General features: G+C 44.1%; 1 protein-coding gene across 2 annotated transcripts in view; it reads left to right on the top strand.

The window, feature by feature from the left end:
• PAOX (polyamine oxidase) overlaps positions 1-19,822 on the top strand; it is a 54,713-nt gene extending 34,891 nt beyond the window's left edge. Inside the window, exons 6-8 of one of the 2 annotated variants that reach the window (XM_068098974.2) lie at positions 3,233-3,345; positions 14,925-15,088; positions 19,071-19,822. In XM_068098974.2, coding sequence (XP_067955075.2) covers positions 3,233-3,345; positions 14,925-15,088; positions 19,071-19,229 — 436 coding nt within the window. In that variant the 3' untranslated portion in view covers positions 19,230-19,822. The remainder of the gene's footprint in view (positions 1-3,232; positions 3,346-14,924; positions 15,089-19,070) is intronic. The other variant, XM_068098975.2, reaches the window with a different exon arrangement.
• Positions 19,823-26,048: the final 6,226 nt, after the last annotated feature.

Below are 26,048 nucleotides of genomic sequence, written 5' to 3' on the forward strand. Positions count from 1 at the left end.
GTCATTCCGTTCCTATCCTTCATTGACTATTTGTGACTGCCATTTCATGAGCCTTAATTATTGTTGGGAAAAGAAAATATTTATCTGCCAGTTATATCCAACAGCTCGTCTATTTAACCAAAGAAGCAAAATGACCCAATGACATGACGTCTTGTGCATAAATTATACCAACACATCACCTCCAAACTAGGAGGCATCCATATAGCACTCAAGGCCTTCCAGACTGATACAACAACAACAACAACAACATGCATTTTAAGGCCATTTTCCCTGCTAGAGCGGGGGTTAGCCTTGCGGTCCCCATGACAATCTTCTCCATTTTGCCCTATTTTCTGCATCTCTCCTTGTTAACCCCCTTGCCTGCATTTCTTCTTCCACCGTCTTTAGCCAAGTCTTTCTCAGTCTTCCCCGTCCTCTACTTCCTTCTACATTTATTTCCATCACTCTTCTCAACCAGTCACTTTCATCCTTCCTCAACACATGACCAAACCATCTCAACCTGTTCCTCTTCACAGCATCAATCACAGGCTCTATTCCCATCATCTTTCGCAATTCATCATTTGTCTTCCTCTCTCTCAGCGACACTCCGCACATCCACCGAACCATTCGCATTTCCACCCTTTCCAGCCTTCGTTGCTGCTCTACATTCATGACCCATGTCTCGCTCCCATAAATCATAACACTTCTCACACATGCATCATACACCTTTCCCTTCAGCTTCAATGACACTCCCCTCCTCATCAGCACGCCACTCAGTTCCCGAAACTTCTTCCATGCACATCTCACTCTCGCAACCGTTGCCGAGTCTGATCCACCTTCTCCATTCAGCATGTCTCCGAGATAGCAAAATGTTTTCACACCTTCCAGCTTCACGCCGTCTCCAAGATCCAACTCAACATTTCCTCCATCTGCAGCTCCCTCTGTGCACACCTTACATTTGAATGTAGCTGCCACACTGGTTAATGACCCTCTCAGACCACTACATTTTTGATGAACCCACTCAGCGCACATTGTACATTGAATGGAGTTCACTCCGACACCCTTCCTGCACACAGCACATGGCCACTTCCCAGTTCTTTCCACCTCACCACATGCTTTACCACTTGCCATCACCTTCGTCTTTCCTATATTCACCTTCAGACCTTTTGTCTCCATACTTTCCTTCCACTTGTTCATCTTTTCCTTCAGTCCATCCATACTTTCCGCAATCAACACCAGATCATCTGTATACAACAACTCCCACCGTAAACCCTCCTTTACGGTCTGAGCCAGCACCTCCATCACAGCTACAAATAGTAGTGGACTTCGTCCCGACCCCTGATGCACTCCCACCTTCACCTCAATCTCACCACTGTTCCCGTCCTTCGTCCTTACAGCTGTGCGCGCTCTATTGTACATTGCCATCACAACTCTGATCAATTCTCAGTTATCTTCTCTGCCGGTCCTAAAACTGGGTTACTCTCTATGCTGCCTTGCAGACTGATATTAAAGGCAAATGTTCACAAATAAACGAAAGCAGAGATGTCGATTTAGATTTCTCCCTTGTTGTGGGCTCGCCAGGTAAAGTTAGCATGTGTATGTGTGTACGTACAGTGCCTAGAGAAAGTCTACACCCCCTTTCCAATTTTTCATCTTTTGTTCCCTTATAGCCTGGAATTAAATTGCATTAAATCACTTTTTCCACCTTTATTTGCACATCGTAACCCACAACTTCCAAGTGAAAAACAAATTCTACAAAATTCAGAACATTAATTAAAAATACAAAACGAGAATATATTGGTCAGATAAGTGTTCACCCCCCTTATAATAGCAATTGTAAATTATCTCAGGTGTAACAAATAACCTTCAAAATTACACACCAGGTTAATTGGCCTCCACCTGTGTTAAAATGTAATGATTCTGGTTATTTCCGAATAAAATCAGCTGCTCCTGTAGGTTTCCTCCACTGGGTAGTGCATTTCATAGCAAAGACTCAACCATGAGCACCAAGGAGCTTTTAAAAAGACCTCCGGGATATAGTTGTGTAAAAGGCACAGATCAGGGGATGGGTATAAAATATTTCAAAGGCCTTGAATATCCCTTGGAGCACAGTCAAGACAATCATTAAGAAGTGGAAGGCGTATGGTACCATCAAGACCCTGACTAGATCAGGCCGTCCCTCCAAACTGGATGACCAAGCAGGGAAGAGGCGAATCAGAAAGGCCACCAAGAGGCCAATGGGAAATTTAAAGAGCTCCAGGCCTTTATGGCAAAGACTGGTCACTGTGTGCATGTGACAACAATATCCCAAGCACTCTACAAGTCTGGCTTGAACAGTAGGGTGGCAAGAAGGAAGCTATTACTCAAACCTTGAGTCCCATTTGAGGTTTGCAAAAAACCACTGGAGATTCTGAAGCCATGTGGCTAAAAGTTTTGTCATCTGACCGAACTAAAGATGGAACCTTTGGGCCTAAATGCCAAACGTTAAGTTTGGCGCAAACCCAACACAGAACACCATCCCTACTGTGAAACATATGTTATGGGGATGTTTCCCATCAGCAGGGACTGGGGCACTTGTCAGGATAGAAAGGAAAATGGATGGAGCAAAATACAGAAACATCCTAGAGGAAAACCTGCTGCTCTCTCCAAGGAAGCTGAAATTGGGACGGAAGTTCGCCTTGCAGCTTGACAACCCGAAGCGCACAGAGCCAAAGCTACACTGGAGTGGCTAAGGAACAAAAATATATATGTTCTTGAGTGGCCCAGTCAGAGCTCCGACCTAAATCCAATCGAAAATCTGTGGTATGACGAAGATTTCTGTCTATCTACGCTCCCCACACAACTTGACTGAGCTTGAACAGTTTTCTACAGAAAATGGGTAAATATTACCCAATCAAGGTGTGCAAAGTTGGTAGAGACCTATTACAACAGACTCACAGCTGTAATTGCTGTCAAAGGTGCTTCCACCAAGTATTAACTCAGGCGGGTGGATACTTATCCAACCAAGATAGTCTAGTTTTGTATTTTTTATTAATTTCCTGAAATTTGTAGAATTTGTTTTTTTACTTTGAAGTTGTGGGTCACGATGTGTAAATAAAGGTGGAAAAAAGTCTGATTTAATGCAATTTAATTCCAGGCTATAAGGTAACAAAAGGTGTAAAAAATTATTAAAGGGGATGTAGACCTTCTTTTGCGTGTGTGTGCGTGCGTCTGTCCGTGCGTCTGTCCCATAAGAGACGTGGTTGTTTTGCAGATATGGTCATGTGATATGTTTATGGATCTCTGGGAAAGAGTCTGAGTATGTTGAAGAGCTTCCAGATGAGGAAGTTCTACAAAGGCTTATGAAGTTGCTTCACATGTTTACTGGTAAGATGTCAATCTAGTTTTTGGAGGAAACTCAAATACAAATCCTGAAAAAATGTATTCCTCAGCATAAACGCCATGGTTGACCGAGAATTAACAATGCATCGCTGATCACCTTGTTTGGTGCTGACAAAATGCAGACTCAAATGATTTAAGGCTCTCATTGTATGCCTCCATTAATTTGAAGGAATTGATGTTTGGTGTAATTGTAGCGGTAGCCAAAACAGTAGTTGAAGTAGCAACTATCTCGGTAATGTTAACACACGTGTAACGACAGGAGAAGTTATTGTAATTGGTGTCTGTCCACCTGTCGTGCTCTCTCTCTCTCTCTCTCTGTGGATCAGCACATAGACCAACTTTAATGCACCCTTGGACGGCCTGCTTTAAATGTGCCATCCAGTTGCCTTTAGGCACAGTTCACGAAAGTTGGTTTGTGTAACTGCAACATTTTTTAGCTCTTACACGAGCCTCGATCTTGTATGCAAAAAAACAAACGAACAAAAAAAAAAACCCGCGACTTCTTTCTTCTTTTCTTTTTAAACCTCAAAAGTGGATTATGTTCAGGTTGTCCGCACCCATTCATGAGTGTGTTTGTTCATACCAACCGTGGTTTGTGGTGTGATGCAAGAAAGTACGCATGACACAGACTCCAGTGAAGACATGTTTCTCAAAACAAGGTCTTCATCTGTTGATGTTTGTTGTGCATCTGCTGGTGACTGAACCAACAACTGATTAAGGCTCCATTTCTGACCACGTATAAATCTGTACATCCATGTATGTACGTGGAATATCAATGGAGAAGTTTCTGACTGACTGTCTGATCGTGATGTAATAAAAATAAAGTTTATTAACCGTGTTTTCTAATTTGTGTAGTCCCTTCAACCTGGATCTGTGCATCTGCATTTTGTTGTCAAGGGCCATACATTTTACTTCTGCCACCGAAAGTAGCCAGAGGTTAAGTTTTCACGTCTATCTGTGAGCAGGATGTCTCAAAGTTGTGCCCTGGTTGGGTGTGTGACAAGAACGAATAGATTAGTTTTGGTGAAGATTCAAATCTGGATCCGGATACGAGAATTTTTTAAATTGCTGTAAGTGATTCTTCTCCATTGAAAGATGGGGCCAAAAACGATATATAGCACCATGTATCAAAAAGTTGTGGATGGATTATGGTGGATGAGTTGGTTAGGTGACAAGAACAAGCCGATTAGATTTTGGTTCAGATCCAGATCGGGCCAATCGGTGGGATACAAAATGTAACCTGTTCAGCCTGGTGGGCGTATGCACTCTACAAAGTGCCGTTCTAGTTTAATAAATTGAAACCATTTATTAGACATGGTTAACATTTACTAGACTAGCAACAGTACCCGCCCGATGGGCGGGGCTTCAGTTGGGAAGCCCAAATGAAAAGGTAAAATATCAGAAATTGAAGGCTTTTTTATTTTAAACGATTCATATAAACATCCGTTGAATCATATCACACGCAAATCGTCAAAATCTAAACAGTACATGGACGATCACGTACCACGTACGTCTCGCGTCTCGCTCGCTCTCATGTTGTCCCGATAATGATCCTTCCGCAGGTTCACCGACGGAAACCTTGTTACGACTTTTACTTCCTCTCGACAGTCAAGTTCGCTCATCTTTTCGGTGCACCGGCACGAGCTGAGAACGGCCCGTGCAGGGGCTGATCCGAGGATATCAAACCGTCCGATCGGTAGTAGCGACGGGTGGTGTGTACAAAGGGCAGGGCAGGGACTTAATCAACGCGAGCTGATGACTCGCGCATACTGGGAATTCCTCATTCGTGGGACACTGTCTCAAGCCCCAGTCCCCATCACAGATGGGGCTCAGCGGTTTACCCAAGCCTGACGGCGAAGGGCAAGGTCCACGCTGGCCTGTCCAGTGTAGCGCGCGTGCGGCCCCGGACATCGAAGGGCATTAAACGTTCATTAAAGGATTACCAAACGAAAAACATTACGAAATTATGTTCACACCGTCACGTCAAACACTACCGTGAACACATACATCATCACAATGAGAACATCGTCACAATGAACGTTATGCGAACACGAATGTTATGCGGGAGTCCAAACCTGAGAATGCTTGAGACCAAAGCTGAAATTGGGAAAAGTAAATAGCCTATTTTACTCCCAGGGGTCCCAGGATTACCCACCCAAAATATATTTGCGATCGGTTCAGCAGTTTTTACGGTACCTTCGAACAGACGGACATTTGGTGAATTATAGTAAAGATACATAGTCTAGTAGGAAGACTAGGTCCCCCTGCACCCCCCGGAGATATACTTCTAATCAGTGTTTCTAGATTGGAAGAAATGTGTAGAAAATGACTAGCTATGGCCCCAAGCTGAAAAAATGTCCCACATACCATTTTTATGCAAATTACTGCTGCCATTATCAAAAAAACGATTTTTGACATATCTCAGCCAATATTGCAGATAATTGAAAAATGAAGGTGTCTAGACCCATGTTTTGAAGGGCATAGATCATGATAGAACTATTCATAACATGATTACATGTGTCTATGGTATACTAGTATGCTAATTAGTGCTTTATTTACAAAATAATCACAGTTTTACGAAATAATAGACTCATATTAAGGTCCGTCTACACAGACGTTAACACAAAGTTTTATTTTTCTAAATATTACAACTGTCAAAATAGTCCTAGCACTCAATGTGACCACTCTTCTCTTGCTTGTTTTAGATAAACATCATTAGCATTAGTGATTCTACACTGAGTCAGTCATCATCATTTTCATCGAAATCGTCAGAGTCAAACTCTTCTTCTCCTTCCTCTTCCTCCTCCTCTTCGTGCTCTCCTGTGTTCAGAAGATCCACCAGTGAGGTTGGTAGGATGGGACCACTGGACCACATTGGTTTCAACAGTCCTTCATCAGTCCTTATCCATCCTTGCTCCTCATAAGGTTTTGGCTTTTCGATGATAGGTTGATCGGCTCTTTTGTACAATGCTACGCGGTGGTTCACACGCTGGATGTGCGGCTTCAGGGCAGACTGGCATGGAGGAAGGCGAGCCAGATCAACCTTGGACTTGGATGTGAGGGTCTTGTCCTCTCCCACCATTTTTCGTAGCAGCTTGGCACGGACAATGTCCACTGATGACTCGCGACTCTGGCCGTACATCACACAGGTGAATTTTTCTAACTGCCTCTCCACCTCAGGGTTGGCATCCCAGTTGTCACCCAGTTCACCGAATGCCCTGTGAAACCTGGGATTCTTCTCCAGCTTTTTCAAGGGCCCGACTTTTCCCTTCCCTTTGAAGGCACTGGTGCAGTCTTCTCCGCTGAACACATAGTACCCCAGGAGAGTGGCACAGTAGTCCTCTCCCAGGGATTCTGCCAGCTCAGAGACGTTGACAAGTTGGCGATGCTTCCCTGACCCTGTATCCAGGTACACCGTCAGCTTGATGTTGTGGGCATGGTGGAGCAGGATCAGGAGGATGTCTGTGTCCGGTGTTCTGACTACAGCGTTCTTGTATCCGATGGTAGCAGCATGATGGAGGTACAGAACCACCCTGGTATCAGTCTCTTCCTGGTTGCTGTAGATCGTGGGGAGTTCACGTACCTCGACCTGAAACACAAAAAGGCACCGCATTTCAATCACCAGTCACTGCCAGTTTCAGATCTAGACAAACATCACAGGTAATCACCTTTTTTTCAGGAAAAATTACAAATTGAATCGCCATTCACGAAGGGTATTGTGTAGTATTGTGGTGAGCTGTTTGCTTCGGAACAGGTGCCTTAGTCACACAGAGGAGAATGTGCTTTGGTAACTTCCATTTTCCATCTGACACTGCACGGCACAGATCTTGTCCAATGGAGAAGACCAGACGCTTCACCTTTTCTGTCTCGATGCCCTCCTTGCCAGTCATTAGCACGCTGAGAAAGCGGACAAGGTCTGGAGGTAGGATGTCTTCAGGATTGAGCTCCATGTCTTCAGCTGTTGGTGGCCATGGTTGGTCTTTACACTCTCTGAAAGCCTGTAGAATACCCTGGCGAAGTTGGAGGGCAACATTTTGGTTCTTGTTTGTGCTTCCGAGTGTGAATGCTCGTGCGAGAGCATTGGAAACTGTTATGTTTGAGCTGTGCACAAGCCAGAAAGAAATGACATCACATTTGTCATGATCAACCTTCGTGAAGTGGATATGCTCCTTGATTGGGTCATTCTGTAGGCGTTTCAGTAGTTTCTCTGACCGATAATTTGAGTTCTCATATCCATTCAGTTTCAGTTCCTCGACATAGAGCAAGCGCAAGGAAGAAAGCTGTAGAACTTTATTCTGCTGGATGACCTGGGTTTGAATGTGTTCCAGTACTGAGTTGAATGCCTTTTCATGGGCGGCTGACATGCAAGCCTGCTCCTTTGGTGCTTCGGCTCTGTGAATCGCACGCTCATAGTTGTAGAATGCTGTGCGGAAAGCTTTAAAACATGACGGATGGTGTTTGGCCTCACATGCAAAGAGGTCTTTGTTTTTCACCTTTCGATGGAGTCGATAGAGACCCATTTTCTCAGCCCGTGTTTCGATTTGCTCCCATGCATTTTCTTTGTTTTTAAAGGATGGGAAGGTTGTAGGCCTCTCAGTATTGCGATGAGCATCTTTGGTCTCAACTTTCTCACAAAATATACACTCTGGCGGGAAGATGGGTTCAGCAGAACCTCCTGGTTTACGAGGAGAGTGATGCCATGATGAGGTTGATGGCCCTGGTTCTGTATCATCTCCCAGACGATGAAAGTGGCGGACAAAGTGCTTATAACACTTGCTGTGATATCCTACTCTTTCTAGGTCATCAGGAAGAGTTGCCGGGATCTGATCACATACTGATTGCATACGACATGGGGAGTCATGCGGTTGGTTGAGACGTCTATCCCGGATCTTTTGAAGCAGTTGCAGTTTTTCTGAAGCAGATCCTTTAATTTTACGGAGGGGCGTGAAATCCCCATGATCAGACATGGATGGTACATGAAGGATGCATGTAGGAGGAGAGCTTTGGGCTGCAGGTTCTACACTCCGTTTTCTTTTGGGCATGCTTGCTGTCGATGTCTACCATCACTGTTAAATGACAAATAAGAAATCACGAATGATGTTAAAAGTGCCTGTGAAAGGAGGCTCTGAGTTTTCAGTGAGGTAACAGAGGTTCTGAGTCATGTTCTACACTAGGGTACTTTTTAGCTGACTAAACCATGTTTAGTGGCATCAAAAGTGCTAATAGCTAAAACATCTAAATTCTTCCACACTAACGTTAGCTATCTAGGCCAATGAAACATTGTGCTAAGTTACTGTAGCTAGCTCAGCTGTCGTGCCTCTTTCTGGTTCAATTCATATACAGAAGTCAACAGATATGTCTCATGTTTGGCATTAACAAAAGTTTAAGTTACACCGACATTAGGAACATACTGTACATAGATGAGGCTAGCTTTAACGTTAGCTAACATGGTGCTAGCTGGCTCAGCTGTTATTCTGCCTGTTTATGATTTCATGCAGAAACTGAAGTCAAGAGTGTGAGTAACATTATAGTTAGCATCTTACCTGGCTAGATTGGAGGATGAATACCAAGAACAACACACAGATGGAATGGAAGACTGAACTTTCAACTGAGGTATTCAATAACATCAACGTTACCAATTGATACGAGCGCGCGACATTACCAATTGATACGAGCGCGCGAGCGCGCATGTTACATGGATGGAAATGTAAAATGGCAGCTATAGCAGCACTAATTTGGATCTCTAGTCTGTCATTTCTGCACTGTGATTGGATAACATAAAAAAAATATGTTTGGGAGTTAACAGCAGGAGTTGGTAGATTTTACGTGGGCTGGGTGAGAAACCTTTAAATAAGCAAGTGAAAATCTCTCGCAATACAAAGTCAATGGTGGGAAGAAAAGTTGAGTGGTACCAATGTTACTGCCAATGTCCCGCCCCTATGCAAGACTCAGGAGCATCTTGTTGACATTTAACCTTGAAAATACCTGGGTTTAGACCCCTTATGTACCATGTTAAGTTATCTGCAGTATTAACGTATCCTTATCATTTGTAAAACTGATTATTTTGTAATTACAGCATTAATATGCATACTAGTATACCATAGACACATGTAATCATGTTATGAATAGTTCTATCATGATCTATGCCCTTCAAAACATGGGTCTAGACACCTTCATTTTTCAATTATCTGCAATATTGGCTGAGATATGTCAAAAATCGTTTTTTTGATAATGGCAGCAGTAATTTGCATAAAAATGGTATGTGGGACATTTTTTCAGCTTGGGGCCATAGCTAGTCATTTTCTACACATTTTTTCCAATCTAGAAACACTGATTAGAAGTATATCTCCGGGGGGTGCAGGGGGACCTAGTCTTCCTACTAGACTAACAAACAATTTTATCAATGTGCAGTGACTTCACACCCCTTGACTTTTTTTCACATTTTGCTGTTGCAGCCTCAATTTAAAATGGATTAAATTTAGATTCTTTTTTGTCACTGATCCACACATAATACCCAATAATGTCAGTGGATTTTATTTTTTAATTTTCAAAATGATTATAAATGAAAAGTTTAAATGTCGTGAGTCTAAGTATCAAACCCTTTGCTATTCCAAATTGAGCTCAGGTGCATCAAATTTCCCTTGCTCACCCTTGAGATGTCTAACTTGATTAGAGTGCACCTGTGGCCAATTCAATTGTTTGGACTTTATTAGAAAGAAACACACCTTTCTATATAAGGTCCCACAATTGACAGTGCATGTCAGAGCAGAAACTCTACCAAAAGTCCAATAAACTGTCTGTAGAACTCTGAAAAAGAACTGTGAGGACGTTTCGATCTGGGGAAGGGGATAAAACCATTTCTAGAGTGTTGAAAGTTCCCAAGAGCAGAGTGAGCTCCATCATTAGGAAATAGAATATGGAACTACCCAGACTCTTCCTAGAGCTGGATGTCTGACCAAACTGAGCAACCGGGCAAGAAGGACCTTGATCAGGGAGGTGACCAAGAACCCAATGACCACTCTGACAGAACTACAGAGTTCCTTGGTTGAGATGGGAGAACCTGCCGGAAGGATAACAGTCTCTGCAACACTTCACAAATCTAGGCTTTATGTGAGGGTGACCAGATGGAAGCCACTCCTGAGAAAAAGACACATGACAGCACGCCTGGAATTTGCAAAATGGCACGTGAAAGACTGAGAGCATGAGGCAAAAGATTCTGTGGTCTGATGATGAAATTTGAACTCTTTGGTCTGAATGCAAAGCGCTACGTCTGTCGGAAACTGAGCACAGCTTGTCATCCCTACCGTGAAGCATGGTGGTGGCAGCATCATGCTATGGGGATGCTTTTTATCAGCAGGGACTGGGAGACTTTTAAGGACAGGGAACAATTCTGGTCTGGCACCTGGCACCCCGCTCTGCTCACCAAACTCTCCTCCTTTGGTATCCATGGAAATCTCCACGCATGGCTGGCGGACTTCCTCTCTAGTCGTCGTCAACGTGTGGCCCTGAATGGGTTTCTCTCATCTCCTCTTCCTGTTCAGGCTGGAGTTCCCCAAGGCAGTGTTCTGGGCCCCGTGCTTTTTCTGGTCTTCATCAATGATCTCTCTGACTCTCTCGAAAATCCTCTCTATCTCTTTGCTGATGACTCCACTCTCTGCCGCTCCATTCCTCTTCCCTCAGATCGGCAGTCTGCTGCCTCCTCACTCTCTGAAGACCTGGACAAAATCACAGACTGGTCAAACAAGTGGAACATGTCTTTCAATCCTGACAAATCTCACACTCTTACTATGTCTCTCCGAAAAGATCGACTGGACAACCCTCCCATCTACTTTCTCAACAATCCTCTCCAAGAAGTTCTGTCGCTCAAGATTTTGGGTCTCACTATCTGCCATGATCTTTCTTGGGAAAACCACATTTCCAAGCTGGCCTCCAAAGCCAGTCGCCGACTGGGCATCCTCCGTCGTGCGAAGTCCTTCCTCGGCACACCTGAGCTCCTCACCACATACAAGGCTTTCATCCGCAGCTCAATGGAATACTGTTCTCCCCTATGGGCCGGTGCTCCTGCCTCACACCTAGCTCGGCTTCACGCTGTTGAAACCAAAGCTTTCAGAATTATTGGAATCTCCCGCGATGAAGCTATCTCTGAGGGCCTTTCACTCACTCACCGCAGGCAGGTAGGTGGTCTTTCTGTCTTCTACCGACTCCTCTCCGGCCTTGCACCCCCAGCTCTCTCTGTGCTCTGTCCCCCAAATATTCCTACAGGTCGCACAAGATCTGCCAGCAACCCTCTGATGGTTAAACTGCCGAAATCTCGGCTCTCTGCTCACCTTCACTCTTTCATTCCTCTTTTCTCCCGCCTCTGGAACAAACTCCCTCACTCCCTTCAATCCCACTCCTCCCTCCAGGTCTTTAAAACAGCTGTTCACCACCATCTCTTATCTTCCCCCATCCAAAACCTTGATCTTTTCTACCCCCGCTAATTCACCCCAGATCCACCTTGTTTGGAATTCCAACTTCTTTCCTGGAAGTCCTGGCAGTGTCCATATGTTTTATACCTCTCCCACCGCCCCCTTCCCACGCCCCCCCCCCCCCCCAAAGCCCTCGCCCTCTCTCAGATCTCTCGATGTCTCCATGTCTCTCGGTCCCTGCTCTCAAATGTTGTGTTTGTGTCCTTCCCCCTCTCTCCCCATCTTGTCTACCGCTCCCTATGTTATATGTTTTATGTGTCGGTTTGTCTTTCTGTGTGATTAATGTTCGCTCTTTCACGAGCCTCGACCTTGTATACAAAAAAAAAAAAAAAAAAAAAAAAAAAATTTGATACAGGCAAGTCCTTGAGTAGAACCTTCTTCAAAGTGCAAAAGACCTTAGACTGTGGCGAAGATTTACGTTCCAACAGGACAATGACCCCAAGTACACAGCAAAGCAACATGAGAATGGCTTAAGAACAAGAATGTGAATGTCCTTGAGTGGCCCAACCAAAGCTCAGACTTGAATCCCATTGAGAATCTGTGGAAAGACTTGAAGATTGCTGTTCACCGACACTCCCCATCCAACTTGACAGAGCTTGAGCAAATCTGCAGGGAAGAATGGGAGAAACTCCCAAAATCCAGATGTGCAAAGCTCATAGACATTCCAAAGAAGACTCAAAGCTGTATTAGCTCTTTCACGAGCCTCGATCTTGTATTAAAAAAAAAAAATCGCTGCCAAATATTGACTCAGGGGGTTGAACACTTGATTTAATTAGATATTTCTGTATTTCATTATTAATTATTTTCTAAAACATTTCTAAAAAGAAAAATATCCATTATCATTACAGGTTAGATCAGTGACAAAAAAAATCTGAATTTAATCAATTTTAAGTGCAGGCTGTAACAACAAAATGTGTAAACCGTCAAGGGGTATGAATACTTTCTGAAGGCACTGTATATTAAATGATATCTATTATATTGTCACGTCCGCAGCTATAGTCAGGTTCACTATGTTTTTTCGTTCAAAATCATGGTAGATTAGCAAACCTATACATTTTTGGAAACGTTATTACATGGAAAATCTGAAAATCAATGTTTACATTTGCCAATTCCGACCAATTCCATTCGACCGATTCGATTCGATCGACCAATTCGATTTGCCAATCAATTTGACCGACCTTTGCTTGTGTGGAACGGACTGTGAAAACGATGCGGACTATATTGTCGGATACGACACACAGGTCAGTGATGACGAACTCTAAATGGCATATTCTGTAATCGTGTATGTTTGATGCCATTGACTGCCTGTGTATATTTTGTCATTGACTGCCTGTGTAGATGTGAAGTTATACTGACTGCATGTGCATATATGATTTTGCTGACTGCCTGTGTATGTTTGGTGATATGAATTATTGTGACACATTTTGATGTTAACTGCCTGTACAAAATGATAACATGTATTTGATTATGCAACTTATCGCGAATATAAAGACAGTATTTTGCAATTCAAAACCTTTGATTCGTGTCTTACCATTCCCCATAGCACTAATTTGATACTTTCATTGGATTCCTTGTCCCTGAAAATATAGGTTTAGTATATTTTTAAAAGTTTTTAGGGTAATTAGAGGCAGAAATAGAACAAAATATGTATTTTACAGTGGCCATTTTGAAAATCCAAAATGGCCGCCATACAGGTATCTCTCCAAATATAAACATTGATTTTTAGTTTCCTTATGCTATAACCTTTCCAAAAATGTATAGGTTTGCTAATCTACCATGATTTTGAACGAAATACAATTTATTGACATAGTGAACCTGACTAGTTATAACCAGGCTTGGGAGGATGAACCGAACCAGTTTTAACTCCCAAGGCGATCTCCCAATCTAGCGGGTATGACGCGTGCGGGATGGAAGAAACAGTGTTTAACTTCACAAGACACACGGCTTTATTCGAAAACCCAACCAGGAACGAAACAACAAAAATGTACCAATAATTATTTACAGCAAAATTAAGGCGTGGAATGAAAATAACGAAAAGAAAGCCGAGGTAAATATGCTAACTTGAGGTACCTCCAAACGGACACAAACACGCACACAGGGTAAAGTAAGAAAATAAGACACACTCCGGCACTTGGCTGGCCCAAAATTGATTCTGTTGGTAAGGACTGCAGATGTCGAAGCCCGGAGCCTCCCGCATGGGAAGCTCGGCAAAATGGTGACGACGTCTAACGCCGCACGCCGAAAACGCTCGCTATCAAGCTGGTAGCGAGCACGTAGATGGCCCTTGATCCTTTCTCCTCCGGTTGGGGGAGGACAGCGTGGCCTTCATCTCCTTGGTGAGCCCAGCAGTTGAAACCTCCTCACATTCGCCGCAGAACGATCAAGCGCCCCTCAAAGGACACCAAAAAAAATGACCCAGCTCCTTCACCAGCAAGAACCAATCGTGAAGCTTCTTCGCCCACCTACATCATCCAGCCGCGTCACTCGGTGGGTGGAGGCTGCCGGTCCCATTCCCGGCCCATTGAACCATTGTAGCCCCCTTCTCCTGGGCTAGTCTTTGCCGTATTGTGTCCATGGAGCATGAATACTAGCCGGCTGATGTTTTGCTTGGCCGGCAGTTATTTTAAATGTTAGGGATGGCCACAGAGCGCATCACGAACAGGGGAAATTAACCTTAACCCTACTACTAATTAACACGGCATCATCCCTCCTATGATGAACATTTAAACACAACCGTAAGCTACATTTTCCCTGTTTATTACATCGAAATGCTCCTACACGTCACACGGGCCATACTATTTCTATTCAATCCTACCTTTCCTGCGGTATTCTCTTACCTACCCCTATAAGCATAATAATAGTGTTGGGTGACTTGTTAGTGTTATGCATTCCCAAAAACATGAAAAGCTATTGTAACAGTGATGTGCATCATTCATCGAGTGAGATCACACTGGGTCTCAGATCTCCTGTAATCTATATACATACAACCCTGATGAAGATCTATATTGATAAATGCTCTGTATTGTTGCTTTTGACGTTGTCTTTGCCCAAACACAGCTTTTTGTAAGATCACTTTGTTTTATCACATCCGTCCAGGAAACGCACACATTTCTGAGCCCCTGCAGATGTTCCGGACACGGTGGCATAATAATCCATACATGCTCGGCTCGTATTCTTATGTAAAAGTCGGTAGCTCTGGGAATGACGTTTCTGAGCTGGCATCGCCACTGCCCCAACCTCCTTTCCAAGAAAAGCAGCTTGTGAGTACAAAAATTCCTGGTCTACTTGTGAACCTGCCATATGAGTCTTGTGCGTTCAAGCGCTTGTTGTTTGATATCAATGAACAAGTGAACACCGTCACCAAGACAATTGGTCATTTTGTTTTTGTTTGCAATTATATGTTGCACATATGCTGTTAAGAAACTTCCTGTCTGGTCTGTACTCGGTCTCATTGGTGCTTGAAACCACGTAGCTTGGATGAACCAACAAGAAAGAGCAGAACGTGTCAGGCCATGTTTCAGTATGTGCGTGTGTTCTGGAAAGTTGAGTCGGCCTTTCGTACTTCAAATAACAAATTGTGTGGTTTTGATGCCATATGCATGGCATAATTTGCAGCACTCGGATTTCATGAAGTTATCCAACAAATGCCAGAAAAAGGCACTTTTTTTTACTTTGGACACGGTGGCGTGTGAAATTGACATTTACAATTATCATTCCATTGGGAGTGTCGAGGAGGGGAGTGTCGTTGAAGCTAAAGGGAAAGGTGTCTGCTGCATGTGTGAGAAGTGTTATGATTTATGGGAACAAGACATGGGTAATGAACGTCGAGCAGCAACGAAGGCTGGAAAGGGTGGAAATGCAAATTGTTCGGTGGATGTGCGGATTATCGTTGAGAGAGAGGAAGACAAATGATGAATTGCGAAAGATGATGGGAATCGAGCCTGTGGTCGATGCTGTGAAGAGGAACAGGTTGAGATGGTTTGGTCATGTGTTGAGGAAGGATGAAAGTGATTGGTTGAGAAGAGTGATGAAATGAATGTAGAAGGAAGTAGAGGATGGGGAAGACTGAGAAAGACTTGGCGAAAGATGGTGGAAGAAGAAATGCGGGCAAGGGGGTTAACAAGGGGATATGCAGAAAATTGGGCAAAATGGAGAAGATTGTCATGGAGACCGCAAGGCTAACCCCCGCTCTGGCAGGGAAAATGGCCTTAACATGTCTGTTGTTGTTTTATTCCATGGACCACCCTGTATTTGACTTTCTGTTGAATGTTGGAAGAGCCGAATTGTAACAACGTGCCCAGTTGTATCCAATCCTCACGGATGCAAAAGATTGCACAATAATGAGGTTTGTGCAACTGTTTAAATCCGGTAAATCCCATTTTCAGAGATATTGTTGTATAAAGTTTGTTTGGAGGCCGCATTAATGACACACGTCGCTACATTGTACTTGGGTGATCCGCGTGAGCTTGACTTGTACGCTTTCCTTATTAAGGATAGTGTGAGGCCGATTCAGAGTAAGCTTGTAGTATTAGTTCATGCTAATCATTAACATGACTTGAATTGTAAACCTGGCCTTTATTTTACTGATGTTGAGCTAAAGTAAAAACCAAGGCCATCTCTTGCACCAGGCTGGCCTCGAGGTATGAGCACTTGCCACCGGGATTCGAACCCAGGATCCTAGGATCCTAAGCCGGCACCCTAGCCACTAGCCCAACACCAGGGCACACTCGCCTCGAATCTCGACTATAAACTGCCATCCGTGTTTCACAGGCAGGGTGATTCATCAATGTGTGCACCATCCATCGGATGGACGTTGAACTTGGCATCACAACTGCCGGCATTAGTTGGTGGACGTTCCAGGTAATTGTATGGGACAATAGTATCAAGAGGGAGCAACCTGTTAGCAGCACACTGAACAAATTCCCAATTTCTGCATGTTGGTTTGAGTGGCGACCCATCCAACCTTTGCCAAAGAAACTGCTTTGGCAGAACCGACACGCCGTATGGAGTATGCGGTAGTGAATAAAAGCATGAAAACATTGTAGTTAAACGGACCTTTCATGATGCCACGTAAGAACCACTTTTAGATGGTGGTTCTATCGGTGGTAAGAACCACCTTTAGAAGCCATTTCCCCCCCCAGAGCAGGGGTTGCCCTTTTTCGGGCACCGCGGTCCCCTTTTTGAAGCAATGTTTAATGGCCGGATTCGCTTCCTGCCGCCAACCCTGTTAGTCGCCCATTGCGGGACACAGGGAATTACCAGTGAACTGGTCCTCAATTTGCGGACCTCGGAAGGATGACAGGCTGAGTCTACCCCCCTGGCGTTAATTCAGCGATCGACCGGGATTCGAACCCAGGATCCTAGGATCCCAAGCCTGCACCCTAACTGCTAAGCCAACACCAGGCTCATGATGCCAAGTAACATGTGCAAAAAAAAAAAAAGACACTTCAGAGGTATACAGACAACCTTGATGAAACTGCTTATCAATAATTAAATGATTTTTAAACCGAAGGCCTGTGTGCTTACCGATTGAAGAAGCCACAGACACACCGTCCATTGGTGCGTTTGATAACTGCAGCTCATGGAAAATGATAACTGCAGCTCCATTACAAGCTCTGGGCTTGAAGTGCAGCTGTGCCATTCATGTAGCGCCTCCTGCAGGTCAGAGCAGGAACTTGTTGTAATGTGCTCAAGGTGTGGGCGATGGCTCGCCAACACTTCACGAAGGACACCGTTTGATCCTTAATGTTCAACAACTCATGCTCAGAGACGGGACGTCTGTCCGAGGGATCGATGTTGGATTGCCCAGCCAGAAAAATGCCATGATGATAATTTATAGTTAGTCCGAGATTTGAAGGCAGCCTAGATGTCTCAAGTGAGTGTGCACACTTCTAAGTCTAGGCCATTCTCTCGGTCGGTGAGATTATCAAGAAGCATCTTCCCTTCAATAACACCTGAACCATTTCAATCTTCAAATTGATTTACTGACCACATTATTACTTGCCGGAATAGATTCCAGCAAGTATGTTGGTTGGTTGGTTCTCTGTGCGCAGTACTACGTCTACGTCATTGCACATAGCATCGCCAAACTTCACACACATATTTGTCTTGCCCTGGAATAGACTGCCCAATTTTTAACTCTCTCGGCCCAAGGTCAAGCTCAAGGTCACCCAAAACGTGAATCAGGGGGGTCGAGTTTTCATTTAAAATATATTTCAAAACCACTATAACTCTAAAAGTACAAGAGATATGCAAACACTTACTGTTACTGACATATAGGGAGTCACATACGACATTTCATTTGGCACCATGACCTTTGACCTTGAGAGGTCAAACTCAAGGTCCAATTTTTATTTTTTTTATTTTTACTAATAACTGTCAAATATTGTTCGATTCCCTTCTAACCAAAATGTTCATTGTTCAATTCCAGAAAAATAACATGTGGCATAAAATCGTCAAAAATGCTTAGTTTTAATTATTTTTGGGGGGTCTAAGGTCAGGGGGCCAAGTTTTCATTGAAAATATATTTCAAACCACTATAACTCTGAAAGGACAAGAGATATGCATACACTTACTCAGTTACCTTCCATTGCTTAGCGTATATACATGTATAGATTTCCCGCTATTTTTATCCAAAATGGCCGATTAAAAAAAGTACACTCCGGCAAGTCCTCGGTCTCTGACCGATTTTTCATTTGTCTGTCTGCTTGTTACTTGCCGGAAAAGATTCCGGCAAGTATGTTGGTTGGTTCGTTTGTCTGTGTGTGCAGTACTACATCTACATCGTTGCACACAGCATCGCCATACTTTACACACACGTTTGCCTTGCCCTGGAATAGACTGTGCCCAATCTTTAACTCTCTCGGCCCAAGGTCAAGCTCAAGGTCACCCAAAACGTGAAATCAGGGGGTCGAGTTTTCATTTAAAATATATTTCAAACCACTAACTCTAAAAGTACAAGAGGTATGCATACACTACTGTTACTGACATATAGGGAGTCACATACGACATTTCATTTGGCACCATGACCTTTGACCTTGAGTGACCTTTAAAGGTCAAACAAGGTCAAAAATAGTTTTTTTTACTAAACTGTCAAACATTATCCGATTCCCTTCTAACCAACACCCCTGAAAAAAAGTACATTCCGGCAAGTCCTCGGTCTCTGACCGATTTCTAGTTTTACCGTCTATTTGATTTCCAATGAACCCTACTAATACAAGATGGTGTGGGTATGTATTGCAGAAGCCCCAGTTGCTGTTTGCCGGTGAAGCAACGCACAGGTATTTCTACTCTACGGCCCACGGTGCTCTATCCAGTGGGTGGCGAGAAGCGCAGCGGCTTGCCCTACTTTATGGCCGTGAGCAAGACTACTCGGAAGAATGGAGCCCAAGTTCGGCCTGACCACCTCGTCTTAAATTGGAGGAGGCCATCAAGAAAGAGTTGACGTGAGCAAGAAAGTCGTCGATTCAATTTATCCGTTCTACCTTGTCTGTTTTAAATTGTTCACTATAATGAGTTTTAAAATTGAACTTGAGTGTCACAAGGTGAATGATTTGATGTTCTCAAGTACAATTGATTTGATTTCTTTCAAAATAATTTTAAGTTCGCAATTGACAAATTCCGCACTTTGACTTTGAATATACCTTGGCCTCGTTTCCATGCAGTCCTCAACGCAGGTTGACAACTGTGCTGCCCCTATTAGCATTTCCATGCATTTTTGCCATTTCCTGTTTTGATTGTCAGTGAGTGAGTCCTGCAATTGTCATCGTCGCACGGAACCGAGGCACCTGCACCGGTCTCTTGTGTTCATTTAAAAATGGCTTCTGTCAGCTATTCTTAATGCAGTTGAAAATGCAAAGTGTTATAGATAAGGAAAACTGACAAGTATTGTTGTGCATTTAAATAACTAATTGTTTGAAATAATTTCTGAAGGAAAAAATTTTTATGTTCACTTATACAATATCAAACAAAATAAAGGTTTAAAAAAAATCTTATCAAGCCTCATGTGTATATATAATTTCTTTTGAAGATTAGGTAAGCATTGACACCTGTCCTTGCCTGCAAAACACCATGGTGGCAATTTGTCGTTGGGACAACATTTTAACCCAGACAAGGTAGTTCAGGTTAGATGTGCATACCTCCAGGTTATCCTTCAAGCCCCATTACTATCTCGGAGCAATCCATCAATTTGATGGAATAAAAATGGATTTTATCACACTCGACCCTTAATTAAAAATAAATAAATGATGTTACTGCCATTGGGTTGACCGTTTGGCCTAGATGTAGCACACTTGCTGCAGAGCCTGGGATTGAAGCCTGACCCAGCTATAAACCGTCATCCCTCGGATGGATGTTAAACGGGAGACTCCGGGCATTTGTTGGACGTTGAAGGACCCATAGTGTCCTTCCCGAAGAGTAGGAGAACTATTGATGGCACTCTCAACAAATTCCAAATTCCTGCCCCAACTACTCAGCTGACCATCAGCCCTTGTTCGCAAAAGACAGGCCAAAACCTTCCAGTCATCCCCACAATAATGTGGGAATAATTGTGACAAAGAATGCTACGAATACAATTGTTGTGGCAAAACAATTGACTAATCACGAATTCAACGGCCCCAATCCATCCCACTGCAGTGTACCTTGGAAAAGTTTTGCCCCAATTATTTTTGGGAAACTGGGATGGTTTCTGGCGTGGCCAGAGTGCTGATAACTTACCGACTGATAAGGTGAAGAGATAAGCCAATGACCTCATGGCAAACTTCTCTTGAAAGCAGCTGAAACGGTGTTGGCAAGACTACAAACGTCAATGCATAACTGGGAGATGGCAAGAACTTGTGGATTTCCACAAAGCGGCTAAAACGTTAGGCCTGAACGTTTCCATAATGCAATCAATATGAATGGGACTTTTCCACAGATTTCCACAATTTAGTGAGCTTCACTCAACATGCTGGACCATCGGACTTGGAGGTCTTTTACCCCTCCTCCCTTGGTTCCTCCATGACCTGTGAGGAAAAGGCACACACAGCATCATCAAACAACATGCCAACAACCACATGCCATAAGGCCATTTTCCCTGCTAGAGCGGGGGTTAGCCTTGCGGTCCCCATGACAATCTTCTCCATTTTGCTCTATTTTCTGCATCTCTCCTTGTTAACCCCCTTGCCCGCATTTCTTCTTCCACCATCCTTTGGCCAAGTCTTTCTCGGGCTTCCCCGTGCTCTACTTCCTTCTACATTCATTTCCATCACTCTTCTCAACCAGTCACTTTCATCCTTCCTCAACACATGACCAAACCATCTCAACCTGTTCCTCTTCACAGCATCAATCACAGGCTCTATTCCCATCATCTTTCGCAATTCATCATTTGTCTTCCTCTCTCTCAACGATACTCCTCACATCCACCGAACCATTCGCATTTCCACCCTTTCCAGCCTTCGTTGCTGCTCTACATTCATGACCCATGTCTCGCTCCCATAAATCATAACACTTCTCACACATGCAGCAGACACCTTTCCCTTCAACTTCAATGACACTCCCCTCCTCGTCAGCACGCCACTCAGTTCCCGAAACTTCTATGCACATCTCACTCTCGCAACCGTTGCCGAGTCTGATCCACCTTCTCCATTCAGCACGTCTCCGAGGTAGCAAAATGTTTTCACACCTTCCAGCTTCACGCCATCTCCAAGATCCAACTCAACATTTCCTCCATCTGCAGCTCCCTCTGTGCACACCTTACATTTGAATGTAGCTGCCACACTGGTTAATGACCCTCTCAGACCACTACATTTTTGATGAACCCACTCAGCGCACATTGTACATTGAATGGAGTTCACTCCGACACCCTGCACACAGCACACGGCCACTTCCCAGTTCTTTCCACCTCACCACATGCTTTACCACTTGCCATCACCTTCGTCTTTCCTATATTCACCTTCAGACCTTTTGTCTCCATACATTCCTTCCACTTGTTCATCTTTTCCTTCAGTCCATCCATACTTTCCGCAATCAACACCAGATCATCTGCATACAACAACTCCCACAGTAAACCCTCCTTTACGTTCTGAGCCAGCACCTCCATCACAGCTACAAATAGTAGTGGACTTGGTACCGACCCCTGATGCACTCCCACCTTCACCTCAAACTCACCACTGTTCCCGTCCTTCGTCCTTACAGCTGTGCGCGCTCTTTTGTACATTGCCATCACTACTCTGATCAACCATTCCTCCACTTCTAACTTTCTCAATGCCCATGTCAATACTTCGCGTGGAACCCTATCGAATGCTTTCTCCAGATCAACAAACCCAAGAAACAACCTCTTCCTCTTCTCCATGTACTTCTCCTGCAACTGCCTCACAATAAAGAGCGCGTCTGTCGTTCCTCCTCCTGGCATAAATCCAAACTGCATTTTGTCGATCTTCACCTTTTTCCTTATTCTCCTCTCCTTTCCAATACCTTCATTCCATGCTCCAATAACTTTATCGCTCGGTACGAGCCACACTCCAGAGGGTTACCTTTCCCCTTGTATAGAGGGACAAGGGTACTCGGTTCCCAATCCACTGGAATGCGGCCTTCTTTCACCACCAGATTACAGATCTCTGTCATTCTCTTCACACCCCAACTTCCTGCTGCCTTCAACATATCTCCCACAACTCCCGTCGGCCCTCCTGCTTTTCTACTCTTCATTGCTTTTATCGCTTCCTCAACTTCCTTCTCGGTTATCTTCTCTGCCGGTCCTAAAACTGGGTTACTCTCTATGTTGCCATCCCATTCATTCTCTGTATTCAACAGCATTTCCATATATCTTTTCCATCTTCCTTTAATTCCATCTGTGTCCACAACGATTTGTCCCACTTCATCCTTCAAGCAACTCACCCCCATCACATCACACCTCTCTTTTGCCATCTGCTTTGCAATCCTGAATACCGCTCTCTGACCCTCTTCCGAATCCAAGCGTTCTCCGAACATTTTCCTACATGCCTCCTGCGCCTTTGCTACCTTTTTCTTTGCAGCCTTCTTGGCTGCCTTATAACTTTCATGCTCTGCTTTTTCTGCTCCCGTACCCTTCGCCTTCTGCCACTCCTTGAACTTCTTCCTCTTCTCGTCAATCCTCTTTCCAACTTCATCATCCCACCACCATGTTTCCGAGTGCCTCGGTGGTCCTTTTGTCCATCCACATACTGCACCAACCGCTCCCAACAGACTATCTTTCATTGACATCCATCCAATCTGGCTCACATCATCAAAGTACCAAGTAAACCTTATTCTGGCTCCGCCATTGTGTTTACTGTCCTAATTTGTGAGGACTCCAACTGCACCCTCCAGCTAAATTAGTGTTGGTCCTCAAAAGTGCCCAAGCTATTGCTGCCAAATCCTGTTGTGATTCTTCATGCCAACCCACATTTCCCTTACTGGCTCTTCTCTGCCTCATCTCATCACAACCACATCTTCTCCACCCACCTGTCAACACTCCAGATTATGTTCTGCCATAGGGTTGGTCTATAAGCCAAGTATGGTGGTAGTGCAGCAACATTTCATTCCCAATCATGCACTTGGCCTGCTGAGCAGCTTGGGAAGACAGCTGGATTGAATGACTCTACACAGTCAGGGTGGCACTCGTTGAAAGACACCATGGGACATTTAGCGTTCACCAGGAAAAGTTAGCAGCGGGTCAACCACTTACCATCCACCTGGGGAAAGGCACACATCAATGTAACACCAGTGACCATTTATGTTTGGATCAAGAATCAAATCCACACGACATTCCAAACATGAGGATGTTCCTCTGACCTCTCCTCCCAGCACTCTGGTGATATGGTCATCTTCAGCATGGGTGACTCACCTGTAGCTTTTTTTGTATACTTAGTCGAGGCTCATATAAGAGCTAACACATAAAACATATAATAAAGGGAGCAGGAGACAAGAGGGAGGGAAGCACAACAACAGTGAGGAACAGGTTCATCAAATTTCTGCATCTACTTCCCATCGTCATGAACATCTTATAACAGGAAGTTGTCTAAAGCTCTGCTGCTCAGGTTTGGGGTCATGTCGTCTATCACATTCTCATCTGCCCAAGATCCTGCTTCACAACAACAACTTCCCCCCAGTCTCAAACATGTACCCAAGACCCTTTTTTTTTGTACCTTTCCCAAGTCTGGGTTTCATGGCTGTAGACTATCACCACCTCATATCTGAGCTGATACATACTCTATATCCCATTTCCGTTTCACCTGCAACTCATTCCCCCATGCTGAGGTGTGTCTGGGGGGAGGGGGGGTGTCCACTTTGACCCCCAGTTGACCCCCTTAAAGCCCGATTTTTTATTTTATGCCATGAATAAACTTTAGTAGGTTCACATCAAATATCATTTGTGCCAAGTTTGGTCACAATCCCTTCAGCGGTTTCGGAGAAGAGGTTGCAAGTGTTTACGGACGGACTGACGGATTTACGATGCGCCATCGCATAAACGCCCCTGAACTTCGTTCCGGTGAGCTAAAAATGATTTGGAGAAATGCAAGTCACTATCAGACATGGACACAATTCTTCAGTCAAACTGAACAACACAAGACAAAATAGTTTAAAACTACAAGGACACTAGATAGAGCGCATACCTCCACCAGGCTGAACATTACACGGTTGTTTCCCAATGATAGGCCGCATCTGGATTCGGGCCTGAAGGAAAATTGAATTGGCTTGTTCTTGTCACATAACTAACTCATCCACCTAGTTACCCTGCGCTCACGAACTGAAAAGCGGGGTTAAGTGATCGGTTGCGCATGTACGTGGATATGTCGTGCATGTCTGCATTTTTAAAATTCATTTTCTCGGCAACCGTTGGTGCGATTTGACACCAAATTTACTCGTGTAGAATTTTGTTAGTGATCATTATGACGTCATAGGTCACATTCTAAGGGCACCATCTTGGAAAAAACGAAAAACTCTGGATCTCCAGCTCCGGAACCGCCACATGGAAAAAAATTGAATGTTACGGATTCGTCACTTCCATTGTTGTGGTTTTCATCCACTGTAAACATTTTTGATTCCATGTACTATTATATTGATGTCGTTTAAGGGAAATAGAGATTACTATTTTCAAAAGGTAAAAAAGTTAATGTTTAAATGAAACCGGAACCGGACGACGACGAAGAGGAAGAGGAGGAAGAGAAGGCGGAGCGAGTGAGTCAGACAAGAAGCCGAGCTGCATCGAGGTCTGGAGCGAACGATTGGCGAACGAGGGTCACGAGTGAACTTTGGGTTTCCCGGGAAAGGGATTCCTGCGACAGAGTTGTCATCGCTGTGACAGATAAACCTGCGTGACAGGTTTGGCGGTTGATTCCGGAGAGAATCATCAGAGTGCCGTTATGCCACGAGAACGGGCCGTCGGCCATTTTTACCTCGCGCAGGATTTGCGCTTCGCTCAAGGTTTTTCACTTCGCTTCAACCAATTTCACCGCATTCAGACGTTAATCTGGTGTGTGTGTGTAACGTGGCTTTTGAGTGGGAAATCTGCGGTTCGCCAATTGGGAGCCGTGGAACGTCCATATCCGAGGGTGTGATTTTCCAGTCGCCTTGAGGGCACCTTTGCGCAGCTTTGGCAGCGTGACTGTGACTGTCATCCGAACAGGATTCTGGTCTCGATTAGACATCGTTCTGACGATTACTGGAGCGGATCGACTTTGGCTTGATGCCGGAATAGAGACATTGGGAATGTTCTTCTTTTCGCTCACTTGGAGCACAGTGAGTTATATTGTACGAACCTGATGGTACCATCATAGGAAATATATATTGGTTGTACAATTGATTACTATTGTTGTTGTACTGTTATTCTTGTGTGATCTCAATACAATACTTGTTTGTTGGTAACAATTGGTGTGGTTTCACCATTGATCTTTGAATCATACAGAATAACACATCTTTCTGCCGTGACTCCTCTCGGGGCTCGGAGGTACACCGTGACCGGGGTTTGGGGAGGAGCACGTAACAAATTGGGGGCTCGTCCGGGATTAAATTCCCTAACATTTGTCCGGGATAGAATTCCCTAAAATTCCCAAATTTGGAATTTTTCTAACATTCCCAAATTTAAAATAAAAATAAAAAATTGGAAATTTTTTGTGTGAAGGTTAACAGGTGTTAACTGATAGTCACCATGGTGTTTGATGCAGAAAAGTTTGCGGCGTCCCCTAATGAGGCACAGTTCCAAGCGTTAACAAGATCGAAACTCTT

The sequence above is a fragment of the Myxine glutinosa genome, chromosome 3 (assembly GCF_964187855.1).
Source record: "Myxine glutinosa chromosome 3, kmMyxGlut1.1, whole genome shotgun sequence".
Taxonomy (NCBI): domain Eukaryota; kingdom Metazoa; phylum Chordata; class Myxini; order Myxiniformes; family Myxinidae; genus Myxine; species Myxine glutinosa.